The sequence below is a fragment of the Argiope bruennichi genome, chromosome X1 (genome assembly GCF_947563725.1).
Source record: "Argiope bruennichi chromosome X1, qqArgBrue1.1, whole genome shotgun sequence".
In the NCBI taxonomy this organism is placed as follows: Eukaryota; Metazoa; Arthropoda; class Arachnida; order Araneae; family Araneidae; genus Argiope; species Argiope bruennichi.
The window spans coordinates 130,373,962-130,391,235 of record NC_079162.1 but is presented as its reverse complement, the minus strand read 5'-3'; the positions used below and the strand labels follow the sequence as shown (position 1 = coordinate 130,391,235).

At 31.5% G+C, this 17,274-nt stretch overlaps 1 protein-coding gene across 2 annotated transcripts in view; it reads left to right on the top strand.

Moving 5' to 3' along the window:
• Positions 1-15,745, top strand: part of LOC129958379 (ubiquitin carboxyl-terminal hydrolase 2-like) — a 56,162-nt gene extending 40,417 nt beyond the window's left edge. For both annotated transcript variants that reach the window (XM_056070836.1, XM_056070837.1), the window contains 7 exons: positions 1,433-1,488; positions 1,588-1,691; positions 3,354-3,431; positions 5,171-5,249; positions 7,796-7,903; positions 9,712-9,835; positions 15,492-15,745. In XM_056070836.1, coding sequence (XP_055926811.1) covers positions 1,433-1,488; positions 1,588-1,691; positions 3,354-3,431; positions 5,171-5,249; positions 7,796-7,903; positions 9,712-9,835; positions 15,492-15,570 — 628 coding nt within the window. In that variant the 3' untranslated portion in view covers positions 15,571-15,745. The remainder of the gene's footprint in view (positions 1-1,432; positions 1,489-1,587; positions 1,692-3,353; positions 3,432-5,170; positions 5,250-7,795; positions 7,904-9,711; positions 9,836-15,491) is intronic.
• The last annotated feature ends 1,529 nt before the right edge of the window (positions 15,746-17,274 follow it).

Here is a 17,274-nt window from a genome sequence, read left to right as displayed (position 1 = left end):
GCAAATCTGCTATGTCGGTGACAATCAAATTTCATCTGTCTAAGCCGTCACGCAAATATATAGAGCTTTGACAGCTCTATAATACCAATAATATAACTTCATGTTAAATTGCATCCACCCATCTACTAGAATTTTTTTTATCGCTGACGGATTTTATTGAAATTTTGACAGAAATCTAAAGTTTTTGGTGTAAAAGCTAAATATCAGATTTTCCGCCTGTATTCAAGGGAGATTTTGAGTTATCATGTTCATTAGCCGACCAGTATATACATATTGTCAAAAATGTCCTTTTTTTTTCTTCCAAATTTTGAGATAAAATTATTTTTTCTTGATTATGATTGTCATTGTCCTTATTCACGATTACTACAGAAATTTCTCAGGACAATCCCTCCCCATTGTGTTACAATCTAGATTATTAGAGAAATAATTACTTTGGAATTTGCCATTTATCTACAGGGTTGTTTGAATCTTGATTAATGAATTGACATACCATTGAAGTATTTGATTTTAGGAACATGTATAGCGTGTTTTAATAGTTTGATGCCTGCCTACTTGACAATTTCCCTCCAGGTTACAGCTTTTAGATTTAAATGCATAGCATATTTCACTTATTCTCTACTTTTGCATTTTCCCTTCAATAAAATATTTAGCGTGAGACTTTCTAAATATTTGTTATAATTACCAAATATATTTAAAATAGAATCAAGCCTTATGTGTAAAGCCAGTAAAATATTCTGTTTTTTGGATTTGAAATAAGCTAAATGAGCTCTTGTAATTCTCTGTGAATTAAAACAGTATGTCTTACGAATGACACAATGAATCATTGCAGATCATAATCCTACTAGATCTGCAAATAAAAACTTAAATCTCAAACATCACTGTCATTAACTTGAAACATGAAGAGATGAGTACTTTTTTCCCCGACCAGAGTTATTTAATGAGAGCAAGACACATTTTCACGTTGAGTCAGGATCTAAAAAGGGGAAGAAATTTCAGTAAATGTTTTTAATATTTAATTACATTTTTGAACAAATCAAACCGAAACTGCAAATAAAAAAATACTGAAAACTTCTTGCTATGCTGAAGTTTACATTTCAAGTTTGTTTTAAAGACAAAATTTTTAGAGGATGAAGCTGCGTTGATTGATAATCTCGAAGTGAATCGCATATTATAAAAGATATTATTCGGAAAAGATCCATTGCTAATTTGCGAATTGCCTTTTGAAAGATGCTTTCTGATTTGTTCGAGCAGTCGTTAATAAGATGTTTTAAGAAAAGAATAAAAAGTATCAATAAATTATATGATTATCAGTAAATTATAATCCTTGTTTATGTATTCATTCCTTGCTGTACTAGAGCACTAATATTGTTTTGTGCCAAACTGAACTATTTTATATTCTCTCTATATTTATTATATTCTCTCTATTTAACAGTGATGCCTTCAAGACATGGAGAAAATATAGGGATACAGATGATAGTTTAATAGTGGGTAAATATGAGCATTCACCATTTCAAAAATGACTTCGAGAAAAATAAAGTATTGATTTAATCAAGTTAATAACAACAGATATTTCTTGTGTTATTGCAGATTTATTCGCCGGCCAGTTAAAGAGTACTTTGAAATGTATGACATGTAACAATGATTCCATTACTTATGATCCGTTCTGGGATCTCTCTTTGCCTATTCCAGAGGTAATATAGAGAAAACTCTCATTCTTTTTTTCAAGCGAAAGTTCAATAAATAAATAAACGTGTAATGGAGTTTTAAGTGACGAATCTATTTTTATCTCTTTTTATTCTATAGAATATATTTTGACTCGTGTCGTTTAAAAGACAACAGATTTATTTTTGATAAGTAATATATAATGAAATATTTTATAACTTTTTTGTATTTTTAAGCTATTAAATTTGTTGAAATATGATTCATTAAGTTATAATACTTCGAATTTTACTCGAAAATACTTAAAAATTGTAAAATTTCATAAAATTCTTATTTTTTTAATTTTAAGAAACGAATAGTTGAGTTTTAAAATAAAACAAAGCGTCATTTTCTGGAAAAAGTTGCATAATGGAAAATTCTTAAAACCGCGTGCATCATATATGTGTTATTGTCAATGTGAATAATCGGTTATTATTAATACTAACGGTCATTATTAATAGTTGCCAAATAAGCCGGTTAAAGTGAATAATTTATGAGCATTTATCACATTAACCGGTCATTATCAATAATCAATAATTTTGGTCAATGTCAGTTTTTAATGTGTTGACAACAGCTAGATAATTTCATACCTTTGCGCTTTTTTTGTGTATTTAAATCCATCCAAGGGCGTATATATGGGGGAGGCAGCCCTTCCGCCCCGAAATCTTCGTGGGATTTCCGCAACTCTCCACGGACTCTAAAATCCAGGGATTGTAGTAAAAAATTAGAAGAAATGTTGATTGATCTCCTCTCCCCCTAAAAAAAATTATAATCTACTATATCCGCCATTAAATCCATCCGTTTTTTTTTAATGCTTCAAAATATCTTCTTCTTTTTTTTTTTTTCCTTCAACAGATAGATATTGGGATTGTTCAATGAGTTATCCCTCCCCCCCCCCCCCAAAAAAAAAATAAAAGACGAGGCTAATCAATTATGAAATAAAGAAAAAGAAGAATATCATAGAAAAACTTCAAAGCAAGTTTAAAAAACATATACAAAGATTCACCCCCATGTCCCAATCCTATATAAACCGTTTAATCACATTGGCCAAACTTCATTAGGATTATTCATAATAACCAGTTAAAGTCAATTATTTGCGATATTTGACCAAAAGAGGCGGTTATTATTATTAATGAGGGGTGAGTATTAATAATAACCGATTATTCACATTGACCGTAACATATGCATTACGATTAAGCATGGAAATGCATGAAGTTTTAAAAAAGAAATGAGAACTAGACGAAAGCAATCAAGCAAAATCATTCGAATCATCTGCGCATCATTGATATGATGCACAGATATTGATAAATTTTGTTGCCTTTTTGGGGCACTTCTTATAAGTTTTTAGTTATAGTTTTCTGATTTTTATTTTAATGTACCTATGGAATTTATGATTCCATCATCTTTTCGGTAAAATGGCATTTCGCATGTTCGTTATCTGAAAAAAAAAAAGATATGCGTTTTTGATAATTTGATTTGAAAATTTTTGTCTAAAATTAAGATATCTAACAAACAAAAGTATAATCTGAGAGTTTTCCAAATCTTTTATGTAAGTATCCGAAAATAGCATTCCTTATTACAATTAGTAAACGTTCTTTTGAAATATGTTTCAATACACGTGAAGATAATTTAAAAGGTATTTGATATCTTCATAGGGATACAGAAATACCTCTTTAAGGCAATGCTTCAATCTGTTTTCTTCTCCGGAAATTTTGGATGGAACAAACAGACCTGTAAGTACCTCCCATTCTATTGTGTCTCAAAATCAATGAATCATTCTCATTTGCGAACTATTTCAATAATAGTTAAGAAAAATTGAAAGTCGAAAATCAGAGATTCTTTTCTTATGGGAGTAATAATCCCTCCGAAGGGGTGGGGAGGAGGCACCTCAAATGTGGAGTTGAGAAGTTCCTGTAGAAATAAGTTTTCCTGGAAGATACACTACTGACAATAACGTAAACAGAGTCAAACAATTTCGAAGTCCAACGGTAGCTGACCCCCTCACCCAACAACCAATAGCAAGAAGTCCTGACTTTCTCCACCTGCCTCAAGGACATGACTCTGCTACTGTTCCTGTTTAGCCTCAGTTCTCATGAATGCCCATGGCAACACATCGATAGTTAAGAACTTTGAAGTCTACCGATTTCGGGGCTTAGCGAACGTCAAACCAACTCATATACACTAATGGTGGTGTTCCTGGAATAATGCCGATTCCAAGTTGATACGTATGGTCTTCATTATACGTCAGCAAAAGAGCCCTAATTTACTATTCACGGCGATCGAGTTGACTACTAGTCAACTTTTTTTTAGTAGATCTCCCAGAAGCTACGGCAGGGCAGAGGTATTCCTTTTATAGTATATAGGGGTATTCCTTATTTTCTTAAAAGTATTGCAAATTTATTTATTTTAATTTTACATAATGAATTACAAACTTTCTGGATCCAAATGCGAATTTGAATATTTTTTTTATTAACCCTTTCCTTATTTGTTTTTTAAAAGAAAATAGTCGAAACTCGTATCATTCTCAAAAATGCTTTTAGTCCAATTATTAAGAAAGGTAAGAATAAAACGATTTCTTAATTATTAATTTATTTGAATCTTTACAATTAACCCAATGTAAAAACTTCACTAATGAAGCAATTTCTGTTAAATTTAACTTTAAAAAACGCTATGTATGGCTCACTTCTGAAATGCTAAACCTTTAATATATATATATATATATATATATATAAATAAAAGTATTAGAATCAAGTTAATAGGAAAAACAAAAATAAAATAAAAATTAAACCAAAAAAATTATTAAAAAAAATATAAAAAATATTAAAAAAAATATAAAAAAAGAATACGGCTGCCTGAGGGTGACCCTTGAAAAAGTCTTCAGGCCGAATTCTTTTTTTATATTTTTTTTAATAATTTTTTTGGTTTAATTTTTATTTTATTTTTGTTTTTCCTATTAACTTGATTCTAATACTTTTGTATCAATTCATCTGTGTTTTAGAAGTAGCTGCAATTACGCTCTCTAAATACTATGAAGTTCTTTTTTGGTTTTAGTTTAAATAGGTAATAAATTTTAGTTGCGATTTCGAAACTGTTTTGTTTCGTTTTCAAACTTTTTCTTACTTTAGATTGGTTATATATATATATATATATATATATATATATATATTGTACCAGATACACCTATTGAAATATGGAATCACGAGTTTCAAACCAGTTATGAATTTAGTTCAAAGAACAAAATTCAAGTGAAATCTGCAGCTATATATCCTAATATGGTATAATAAAATGGTTCATTTAATAAGACAGAATTTATAAATCAACGAGTTAATATGATCATCACAAGGAACTCTTTATAATAGAAGGTTTTGACATACATAATTCACATACAAATTAATGCGCATGAAATTCGTTTCAAAATGTGTTCAATTATCAAACTGCATTTTACTTCATCATGCAATGTTTATATTTACAGTACTGTGAAGTTTGTAAAAAGAAAACCAGATCCAGTAAGAAAATCGAAGTCAACAAATTTCCAAGAGTTCTAGTCATTCGTATCCTTTAGAGCCAAACTCCTCTTCCTTTGTTATTGATTACTATGGGGATTCTTTTTGTTTTTATACATTTTTATTTGCTTTGAATTGCTTCATCTTTATAAAAGTAAGCGGTTCTACACTCACTTTCTCATGAGTTAGAGCTTTGAAACTTTCCTTCCTTGCTCAATAAGTACACTTTTATATTATTTTTTAGTACTTAAATATTAATTGATCAAAAATTTTAATTAAATTTAATTTCATATGAGTGGTGCAGCGCCACCTGGTAGTGAATTTGAGAAAAAATGATTTTAAGATTCTGAAATATTTATCGTAATAAATTATATATTGACCTATGATACAGAAAGTACTAAAGTTTTTTAAAAATTAAAATTCTGCTTTGAACATAGATTAATAAAAGTGTGTTTTTAAAAAGAATTTTTATTATATTTATTACATTTTATTGTCGAAATAAATATTATTTAACCTACTACGTGACAAACACAAAAGCTGCCATAAAATTTCATTCGAAAAATGTACAGAAAAATGTACATTAATTATTAAAGATTGACAGATTTACAGAAAGAAATTTGTATTATGTGTCAATACTCTTTTGTTAGAAGCAAATGCTAAACGTTTTGCTTGCAAAAGTTTTATAGTAAAAAAATGTATCGACTCTATACATAAGCGAAATTAACCCGTAATGTGAATTGGTAATTAACCCACTTGCTTTAAGCCAGAAGTATCTATATGTATGCATTTTATATATATTGCCAGCACGAATGTATTTTAAATAGAAAGGATATAAAAGAAACTATATCATATTTCAAACACAAATATCCGTAAGAAATGAAATTGCATATACAAGCTATCCCCGAAAAATTCCAAGCATTTTTGAACAATACTACTTTTATCCTGGTAAGCTTCATAATCTAACAATATGTTCTTGAACCAAAATATATTTCTGTCTGCTCTATCGTTAGGTATTTCGAACGATAGTTATTTTTATTCGCTTGATATGGGCTCATGTAGATATTCTTCAAACTCACTGAACGCCAGTTTGATGGGCTCCATCTGGAATCTAAAATCTTCCTAATTACATTTATTTGGTGTATGTATTGTTTTATGTGTTATAAAAATGGAATAATGGATTTTTTTATTCCTTTCCTGCAGTTATGTTTAGTTTGAAATTTTGTACAATTGTGCGTTTTCAATCAGGGTTCCCACGAGGCCAACTATTGAGCCCAGTGGAAGTTCACGCCTACCTCAGGAACATCATGTGATCCCAACAGGAGAATGGCAAATGTTTGTCACATCGGGACAACTATTTTCCATCTACTTACATGTTCCAAGAAGGTCATTTGTTCTGGATACTAATGTTAAACACAGTAGATTCTGAGAATTCCTATTCTAATCAAGCGTTTTGAGATGATCGAGTAGATAATCAAATCAAATCACTGTATGTAGATTGCATTGATATTGGTGCGACTTAAACAGTAGAGTTTGAATTCTATTTTGTAATATTTATTATACATAGTATTGTTTTCTGTATATAATTCAATACATTTTGTGCAATAAACAAGGCTATTGAATTCGTTCTTTCAAATGAACCTTTAGAACTCCAGCAGTCAAATGGTTTAATTATTGAGCGTCTCTTTTTTCAATATTTCTAACAAATTATAATTTGTGTTGGAGAGGACTGTTTTCTATTAATATATTTCCATACTGAAAAGATCATATTTAGGAATAGTTAGAGATCATTGTAATTAGTATTTTGTGTAGTCTCAAATACTCCTATTTCATTCATACTGTTCATAATGCAATATTACTTTTTCAAGTTTTGTTTATTCTTATTAAATTCCAAAAATGATAGTACAACAACTATTATATTGAAACACCGAAAAAATAATTTTTTAAATAGCATATAATTAATTTTAGTGAAATTGAAAACTTTTTAATAGTAATACTCCATTAGTCTCGTGTTTTTTCAAACAAATGTGGTCGCGTTGTATCCGTCATTTACACTAGTATATATTGTTAAGATTAATAAATAATATAGATAAGAAGCACAGTTTAAAGTAAACACACAAAAAAAATTCTTACAAAAGAAAAAAAAAGCTAGGAAAACAGCAAAAAAGATTTTTTCCCAGACGTAGTATCATCTAGTTATTGAAAATAGTGTGTCTCTCAAATAAGGCACGACTAACGGAATGCTATATCATGTTTGGAGTTTTTGATAGTTTAGTTACATGAACGTCCCGTTTTAAAGCAACACTAGGGCTATGTTAGGAGGGACCTCGTCATTTTGAACCACGGTCAGAGGACGAGGACGACACTTGAGCTGGCACCCCATCTCCAAACTTCCATGCCACACCAGCGGGTTGAAGTTTTTGAGTAAAAATGAGGTGATATAAAATTAAATTTCTGCCTACAAGTAAATATTATCGACTTACTGCAAGTTTATTAAGTATATTTTAAAATTTCAACAATATTCTGTTATTTCAAATTAGAGTCTATTTTACATCTCTTAACGTTTCATTTGTTACAAGAAATTAACTATTCTTCAGATCTTAAGCGTTTTTCTGCGAGTTCCTACGGACAAAAACTAAATATGATGATTGAGTGTCCACTGATTCTGGGAAATATTTCAGAATTTGCAGCTCAGAATTCCATAGGTAAGACAATTGTTCTTTATAAGAATTTAAATTATTGATATTCATACATATTAGACAAAATGAAACATTTATTAAAATATTAATAAGTTAGACAGATTAAGGAGTGGATTAACAATTCATTCATATTCTTAAATACTGGAAACAGTCCAATGTGTGTAGTTCTGTAAATTTAACATTATGGTTATGATCTGCATTAATGTTACACACAAAGATTTAAAGGTAACTGAAAGGGTAATATTGAACTTATGTATCAAAAACTCATTTTAAGTCGATTTCGCTTACTGGCAAGCGAAGAAATCTTTTTATTTGTCAATTATTATTCCTGCTATACCTCAGAACTTAGAAAGAGAAGAAACAACATTAAACCGCCTTCGTATTTGACTTTTTTCATATAGCAATTAAATAGTAATTAATTTGCATTTAGGGCATAATAATTTAAGTTGCTTTATTTTCCTGATGAACTATTATAGGTAGTAAATTACATACATACTATTGTCATTTCTCCTGTTCTTTTGGATTTCAATTTATTCTTCTTCGTATTTTGCTGCTGAACTATTAAAATTATTTCAGGGCTTTTGTTCAGGTAAAATATTGGAAAAGAAAACATATATTGACAAAATTAAAAACATCATTTCGACGAACCATTTTGATTACGATAATCTCCATATATAAAACACTAACATACGTAGCAGAGAAATCGCTCTTATTACTTATTATCGAATGGCAACAGTCAAAGCGTCATACAAACATATCAGACTGCTTCAGTGAACGTTTTTACAGCTGCATTTAATTTAATCTTTCGCTTAGTTAATTAACGGAGTTAATAATGTTATATGGAATTTTCTGGAGTGGGTTCGTTGGGGGTTGTATGTCATAAACAGGATTCAGTTCAATTCCATTCAATGAAAGGAAAGAAAATATAAAAGAACCTTTAATCGAGCGCAAAAATAGGCCTAACCGTCGCCAGATATGTAATTGTTGTAACTTGCCTATGGAAATCGAGGCTCAAATCTATCAAAACAATTATTTTTCAACATTTTTTAATATTAATTTGAATTCTGTATAAATTTTCTCCTTAATTTTAAAAATATTTTTAATTTAATTTGGCACACAATCTTTTTTGAAACGCTATGAGGGAAATCAAACTCATCCATTAAAAAATTCAATCGTGGTTTTTACTTATTACTAACTCCGTAATAAGATTTTCATTTCTGCTTTTATTTCATATATATATACATCTTTGAATTTACAATAAACTTGTTCAATTGAATTCATGTTTTTCGGTCGCATCAGATAACATCAAATAACATTTCACATTAATCATTTAACAGCCTGAAAAAATCAGTAATATAGGCGAACAAGTTGGTCGCCAAAGGCGGCTAGTTTTCTAAATCTTAGTTATATCATTATACAACACTTATGCATGTTTATAAGATTATGAACGAGCTGACCAATTAAAATTTCAAATGAAACTTTAGAATTCAAACAATCATAAAATTTACACGATTTTCTGTCTTCTTATGCATCTGAGCTTTTATTTATTGTCTGGTTTTTTTTTTTTTTTTTTTTTTTTTTTTTCACGATTGTGCATTTTATTTTATGATTCGATAATTTTGTATTACAATAATTTTTCACCCATTCAAAAAGGATTGTTCAGGAACTATATGCTATATGTTATAAAAAGTTATAAAGTGAGAAAAATCGATAATATTAAATGTGCATCTTCTAATCAAGTCTAGAAACGGACTTGGTATGTTTAGAATAAAGTTGATATCTAACCTCTATCTATTTTATTCCTTTATTTCCAGGAGATGGTTGCTCGTATGTTTTATATGGAGTAGTAGATCATGATGGAACAAACAATTCTGGTCATTACATAGCAAAATGTCGAAATCCTTTCACGAAAGAATGGAATGAATTCAACGACTCCAGGTATTACTTTTAAACGGGGCATTTTTACGATTAATCAAGCAAGTTATATATGAGATAGATTTAATGCTTCAAATCGATATAAAATATAATATCGTGAAGAGTTGTGTGTGTGTGTGTTTTTTTTTTTTAAGTCTCTAGGTATAAACTCTTTGTGTGCCGACAAGTATAACACTAGGTTTACAAACGTAAGTCAGTACTCAGTTGATAGTGGAAGAAATTTTTGTAAATAAAAATAAAATATTCAAAACACAAATACATAAAACATAAAAGTATCTATGCAAATATATGTAGGTAAACACACAAAAATAAAATCTAAGCAGTACGGGAAAAATATTATTTATATGTGTACAAAGGGAAATAAAAAAAGAAGATTTGCTCTGTATAAAGACAGATAGATGAGGAGGCCAAGCTATATTGTTTTTACAAGTATTAAACTTATATATAATGTATATTGAAGTATAAAAGAAATTCATCTTTAAAGCAATATTATCTGTATTTCTGTAAGATGTACACTGATGTGACAAAAGTCGTAGGATGCTTATAATACCGCGTAGAACCTCTTTTTGCCCTTCGAAGAGCAGTAACTCGACGTGACATGATTTCAACAAGTCATTGGAAATCCCCTGAAGAAATATTGATCCATGCTGCCTCTGGAGACGTCCAAAACTGCAAAGGTTGCTGGTGCAGGATATTGACCTCTTGATTATGTTCTTTATATATTAGATGGGATTCGTGTTGGGCAATCTAGATGACCAAATCATTCGCTAGAATTGTACAGAATGTTTTTCAAACCAATCGCGAGCAGCTGTGGCCAGGTGACATGGCGCATTGTCATCCATAAAATTCCCATCTTTGTTGGGTACATGTCCATGAATGGCTGCAAGTGGTCTCCAAGTAACTGAATATAATCATTTCCAGTCAATGGTCAGCTCAATTGGATCAGAGGGCCCAGCCCATTCCATGTAAAAACAGCTCATACCATTATGGAACATCACCAGCTCACACAGTGCTTTGTTGACAGCTTGGGTTGATGGCTGCGTGAGGCCTGGGCCGCTCGAACCCTACCATCAGCTCATACCAACTAAAATGTTAAATTATCTGCTCAGCCACGGATTTACAGTCGTCTAGGATCCAAGCGATATAGTTATGAGCCCAGAAGAAACGCTGCAGGAGATGTCGTAAAAGCGCTCTAGCTCCAACTACCATTCCCCGTTCGAACTCTGTAAATTTCTGTCGTGCGCATTTATACATTTTGTAAGCGATACTACTGCTATTTGTATATTGCTATCCCATGACTTGTCACCTGAGTGCATTATACTGTAATTATAAACAATGGTTTATATTTAGTTCCATGTACTTTTACAGAAATTAAATCGCTGATGATGCAATAAATTCAAAGAAAAGTGGGATTTTTTAGTCTGAATTTTATAACTTTTATCATACGGAAAACTATAATCTTCGCAGTCCAATAACTTAAGCATTTTTCGTCAGAAAAATTTTAATCTAACGTTTTCTTCACAGAGACTTTATTTAGGTCATTTTAATTGCTATCTCAAACGTCCTCGACATTCTGCAGTAGGCTCCCAGTTTTGAGGGGGGTAAGAATATTGTATCTTAGTTATCTGGATATAGGATAGTGACGGGAGACTTTAAAACGGGAAAAAAATTATGGATAAGATTTTATTGCTTTTATCACTTCAGTGAGTGTCTGTATGACAGTCCCATATTTTTCCCCACTAAGAGGTGAACTTTGGTTTCTAGACGGTAAAAAGTGAAATGGGATATTTTTCCTCTTTTTTTCTAATTTTTTTCGAAAAAAATTCATTCCTAAATATGGTAAATCAAAAAAAAAAAATAGATAATTAAAATCTGCACAAAATAAATAGCAATATTATACAATTTGTTTCAGAAGTATGACTCTAATTAAATTTCTAATGATTTTCCTCTTTTTCAATATATATTGGTGTATACCAGTACCAGAGTACAAGTTTGGTTCGGAAGAAGAAGGTTCAACTAGTTCGTGCCATATTTAATTGACCATTGCTCAAAATTATATGTTTCATACCAAAATGACTTACATGTAGCTTTTAAACTGACTCTAATCCAACTATCCTAAGCAATTACCAGACAAACTTACCATATATAGTACTTAAAAAAAAACTTAGAGATAAGGAAATGCTAATAAAGTTCCCGCGTTAAGAAAAAAAAAGAAAGCATGCGGTGAATATAAGAAAGCACACAAAACTATAGGAGGGAATAAAAAAAAGAAGAGACAAAGAGTTCCGAGGAAAAAAAAGTTCGAAGATAATGTGAGGGAAATGATAGAAAATAAAAAAGAAAGGATGATTGGACGAAGGTGTGAGGCTTTTCATCTCTGAAACAATCGTTGCCATCACAGTTGATGGCAAGTATCATGATGCACACTTTGTTCAATTTTCAGCAAAATTATCCAAGAACAAAGTATGCTGCCCTTCCGACAAACAAATACTTGAGACCATGGGCAAGCTTTTTCCCCTTACTTTGAGAATAATGATGACTGCCATGTTACTTTTTCTGAGCTACAAGATGTAATTTTGATTTTGACACGACGTCTAATCAAAAAACTATTAAGAACAGACTTTATTGAACGATTTTGTTTTTCAAGATGATTTCTTCTATCAGAAAAATCGTAAGTTTGTGCTCACATTGGAGAACAATTTAGTATTTGTATGATAATTATTCATTTTACATAATACAGAATACGAAATACACTGGTGTGCAAACTAAAGCAACAGGTACTTTTTTTTGCCATAACTCCAAGAGAAATCATCTGCGAGACATGAAATTCAGTAATGAGAAACAGCATTCTGTACTTAAACGATGATGAAAGCATAGTTGCTCAAAAATGAATACAATGCATATAGTATGGAATCAAACATAAAAAGGCTTTATTGAACTCACAATATCGCTACACATGATTGTCTGTCCAAGAGGAAGAACAACAAGTAGATGTTCATTAGTATGGGATATGCCCTCCCCTTACTGCAATGGTTGCTTCGCACCGTCTTTCCATACTCAGCACCAGATTGTCCAATAGCACTTGGGGTAAAAGTGCCCATTTATCAATCATTATCTGTTTCAGTTATTGGGTGTTCCCAGGAGGATGTAATTGTGCAGCAAGGTGTCTCCCTAAAGCATCCCATACATGTTCTATGGGATTTAATCAGGAGAGAATGCTGACCAATTCATTCGAGTGATATCTTAACTTTCCAGTAGCTTCTGAACATCAGCAGTCAGGTGTGGCCGTGCATTGTCATCCATAAAAACGAAGTCTGGTCCAATAGCACCTCAGAACAGATGCACATTGGGAAGGATCACCTCGTTACAATAGTGATCTCCTGTTACAGAACCTCTGTCAAACACGTGGAGCTCAGCTTAATGCCGTCCATTCAGCTTAATACCTCCCCGACGACACCGTAGCGGTCTCTTTCCGTGATGTTACTGGGATGAAACCATGTTCTGACCTCTCTCTAAATCAACTGTCGTTGAGAATCACTTGTGGCACTGAAACGACTCTCATACGTAAAGAGTACACGGCTCCCTCGATGAGATGTTCAGTTTTTGTGATCCTTACACCACTCTAAATGGTGCCACCGATGGCCAACTTTCAAAAGGATGCAGCGTTCCGGCCGGTGGGCGAATGGCCCCCTTTCTGAAGGTGTCTGATCACAGTAAACCTCTCTGTTGCTATTGCTAGTTACTGAGCAGTGACGCTTGCTGACTGGCATCGGGCTCTTTTCGCCTGCAGGACGATATATCAGTCATCCACTGCAATTGTTTTCCTAGGGCGGCTACCACCAACTTTTCTAACAACTGTACCTATGATTTGGAAGGCTTTCCAAGCACGCGAAGCGACACTTTTGTTGATTCCGTACTCTTCATCTACACTGGTCAAACTGTGCCACTCCTCCAGCTTTCCAATCATTCTTCCACGTGTGAAGTCATCCAGGTGATTTCTTCTAGCCATATTTCACAAAAGAACTCGCTTGCACTTGCAGCAAATGTCTTTAATTGCGCCTCCATTCTTCTTTTCTTTGTAGTCCTGAATTGCCCGCGACGACTGTACGCGTTTTGCGTACACTCACGTCGCCTACGATGTTTTGTTCTTCACATTTGCATACGCATCACCTTTCTACTGAATTTCGTGTTCATTGTACTGATGCATTAACCCCTTTTCTGCAATTTCATGGCTACCTGCTTAAAATTTACTTTGTTGCTTATGTTTTGCATACCAGCGTAGTTCCCACTGCTTTTATGCCACTCTTAAATGTTTTTTTTTGGGGGGGGGGAGGTGGATGATTTCGTTAAAACATTATAGATTCTGTTTCCAAAACAGAAAATATTTTATCGTTTCACTTTTTTGGCAATCGCAAGTCTATCACCGTATCTCAATAAACTATTCTTTATTTAGTGCCATTTCCTTATTTCTATCCAAGTTATAAAACAATAATAAATTTGGTATGTTTGTGTAGTAATGGTTTAGGATAATTAAAGTTCCATTTAGAAGCTACATAAAAGCCATTTTGTATGAAATTTCAACATTGGTCAATTAAATATGGAGCGAACTAGCTGAACCTCCTTCTTCCATTTCCACACCATACTGGCTCTCTGGTTTTGGTACATCAACGTATATATATGAATAAAAAGATATATATTTTTCATTAGAATCTTTATTTAAATAACTTATTTAAAGATGCATCGTATTTCAGAAGAATTTTTTTTTTTTGAAAAATTGGAAAAATCAATAGAAAATCATTAATTACAGCTAGTACTCATGCTTCTGAAGCAAAATGTAAAATATTGCTATTCATTCTGCGAAGATTGATTATTCATTTTGCGTATAACAATTTTTGGCAATAAATCGTTTTTCGAGAAAATTAGAAAAAAAGAGGAAAAATGTCCTATTTCACTTTTTTCCATCTAGAAACCAAGTTCACCTCTCAGTCGGGGTAAAATCAGGGATTGTCATACCGGACTCTCACTGAAGTGATAAAGCAATAAAATTTCAGCCACAATTTTTTCCCGCTTTAATATTCTCCCTCTTTTTCCTTTGCTCGAATCACTAAAATCCAATATAATATATTCTCACCCCCCACACCAAAAAAAGGGGGGAGTAGTACATCAGAATTTTTAGTAGTCGGGTATCGGAAGTAGTCGGGAATTTTTGAAATATTAATTTAAATGACATTAATATAATCCCTATGAAAAAAATTGGATTAAAAATGTTCCGAATAAATACTTATTTTTTTATTCCAGTTATTAGAATATCGGTGAGACAAAGGGATTAAGTTCGGAAGTTTGGTACCAAGATTCATGTCTGTGATTCGCATATTTTATCTAATTAGATGACCCCTTTTCTTCTAGAAGAAGAAAAGAAATTATTATAGAGAAGGGAATTATAAAGCCTTTTTTTTTAAATGCGAGGTATCAAATAGAGGAGTACAACAAATGGCGCTAACGGCAAGTCAGTCTTTTAATTCATGATATAACGTGTTTCGCATTATGCTTATAAATTTAATTTATTTATTTTAAAAACGATGTTTGTGATTTTTATAAATTATAGCTCAAATAATGCGAATAACGACTTGCTAATTGTATGTTTTCTCAATATTTTCAGGGTGACGAAGGCATCGAGTGTTGTGACAAACAAGAGCTATATTTTATTTTATATTCAAGAAGGGAGCTCTCATTTTTGAAGTCTCTGAATAATAGAGAGACTTATGTATATACATGATGTGCTTTTTCTTGCAATGAACTGTAAAAAACACCCCCACTTTTTGATGTGATATTTTGTGTTGAATATTAAACATAAATTATTCTAACAACTGCACGACTGAACGATTTTAATAATAAAAAGAATTATTTGAATAATTTTGTTCTTTTCAAATACCATAGTTATAAATAGCTACAAAACTATCTGTAAAATGAGAGCAAAAGTCTTAATGATTTCAAATGCAGGTAAAATGAGTTCAATTTATTTAATTTTAAAACATTACGAATTTTTCAACATTTTTCAAGCTTTAATATGGATGACAAAAATAGACATTTTTTAAAAAGTGATATAAAATTCCTCACATAATTCTGCAATTAGTGTCATTACTGAAAATTACATAAGTGTATTGAACTAAATTTACAAATAAAAATTAAATATTTTGAATAAATATTTAAACACGACTGTCAGAAGAAAGTGAATAGTAACACAGTTAAATATTTTCATGAGAGCAACAATGAGATACTAAAACAGCAATCCTAAAAATTACAGGCATATATGCCATAGCTTTTGAAACATTTACAAAAAACTGAGAAGTTCCAATAGCGAGTTTGACATCTTCACACCTGTTGAGGGACCTTGTATTATTTCAAATTTTTTCCATCGATCTATTATTCATCGCGGAGCACGAGTTTCAATTACCATTATAAATTGTTGGATAGCTTTTAGAGAATTCTAATAAAAAGAGGAATTTTATTTCTAAACAAAAAATAAATATATTTAATCAGCTGAAATAAAAATTTTAAATAATCAAATAGAATTTCTAATTAAATTAGAAATAATTATTTTGTTGAATCGCGATTTTTCAAAAAACATTTATGTTTTATTATCTTTTTCCCTTCATAATACTTTAAGTGACTAGTAATACAAGTAATGCATAATTATGAATCTTTAAATAAAGTTTAAAAATCTATCCTTTTAGATTTCGTTTGACACAGGGGTTTTAAATAAGCACTAAACCCTGCTCTGTTTATAAATGAAATTCAAAGATAATTGCAAATTTTTACTCTGCATTTTGAAAAGTATATATATATTTTTTATCAAGGTATTGAAATAGTGATCATTTATATTTATTTGAGACGATTGAAATTGATATCTTATCCAATCAACAATTCATCATGTTTCTTTATTTAAAAACACAATATCTTTATTTTAACTGGTTGGTTACTAATGGCTGAGTAATAAGGAATAAGGCGAGATAGAAACAAGCAACATCTAATATTGAATTTGGATTGTTTTTGTCACTTTCCACCAATCATGGCAAAAAGGAACTCTTAAAAAAATACATTCTCTTAACACATTGCGTACGGGTCACGAGATTTCTCGTCTTTAGAGGTCGTAAGTTGTGGCCGGGTCACGACATACATCGTTTTCATGTTTTTTCCCGGCTAAATCGATGGTTTGGTTTGGTTATATTAACGTCCCGTTTGAAGCAACACTAGGGCTATTTTGGGACGGACCTCGTAATTTTGAACCGCGGTCAGATGACGAGGCTAAATCGATGCATAACCAACCAGAGGCAAATATTTAACACATTAAGGACAGCAAAGAAATCTGTAAGACATACGCCTGGGACATCACGTTTTTGGGCAAACATGTAGTTCTAAAATCATCATACCTTTGGTATTTA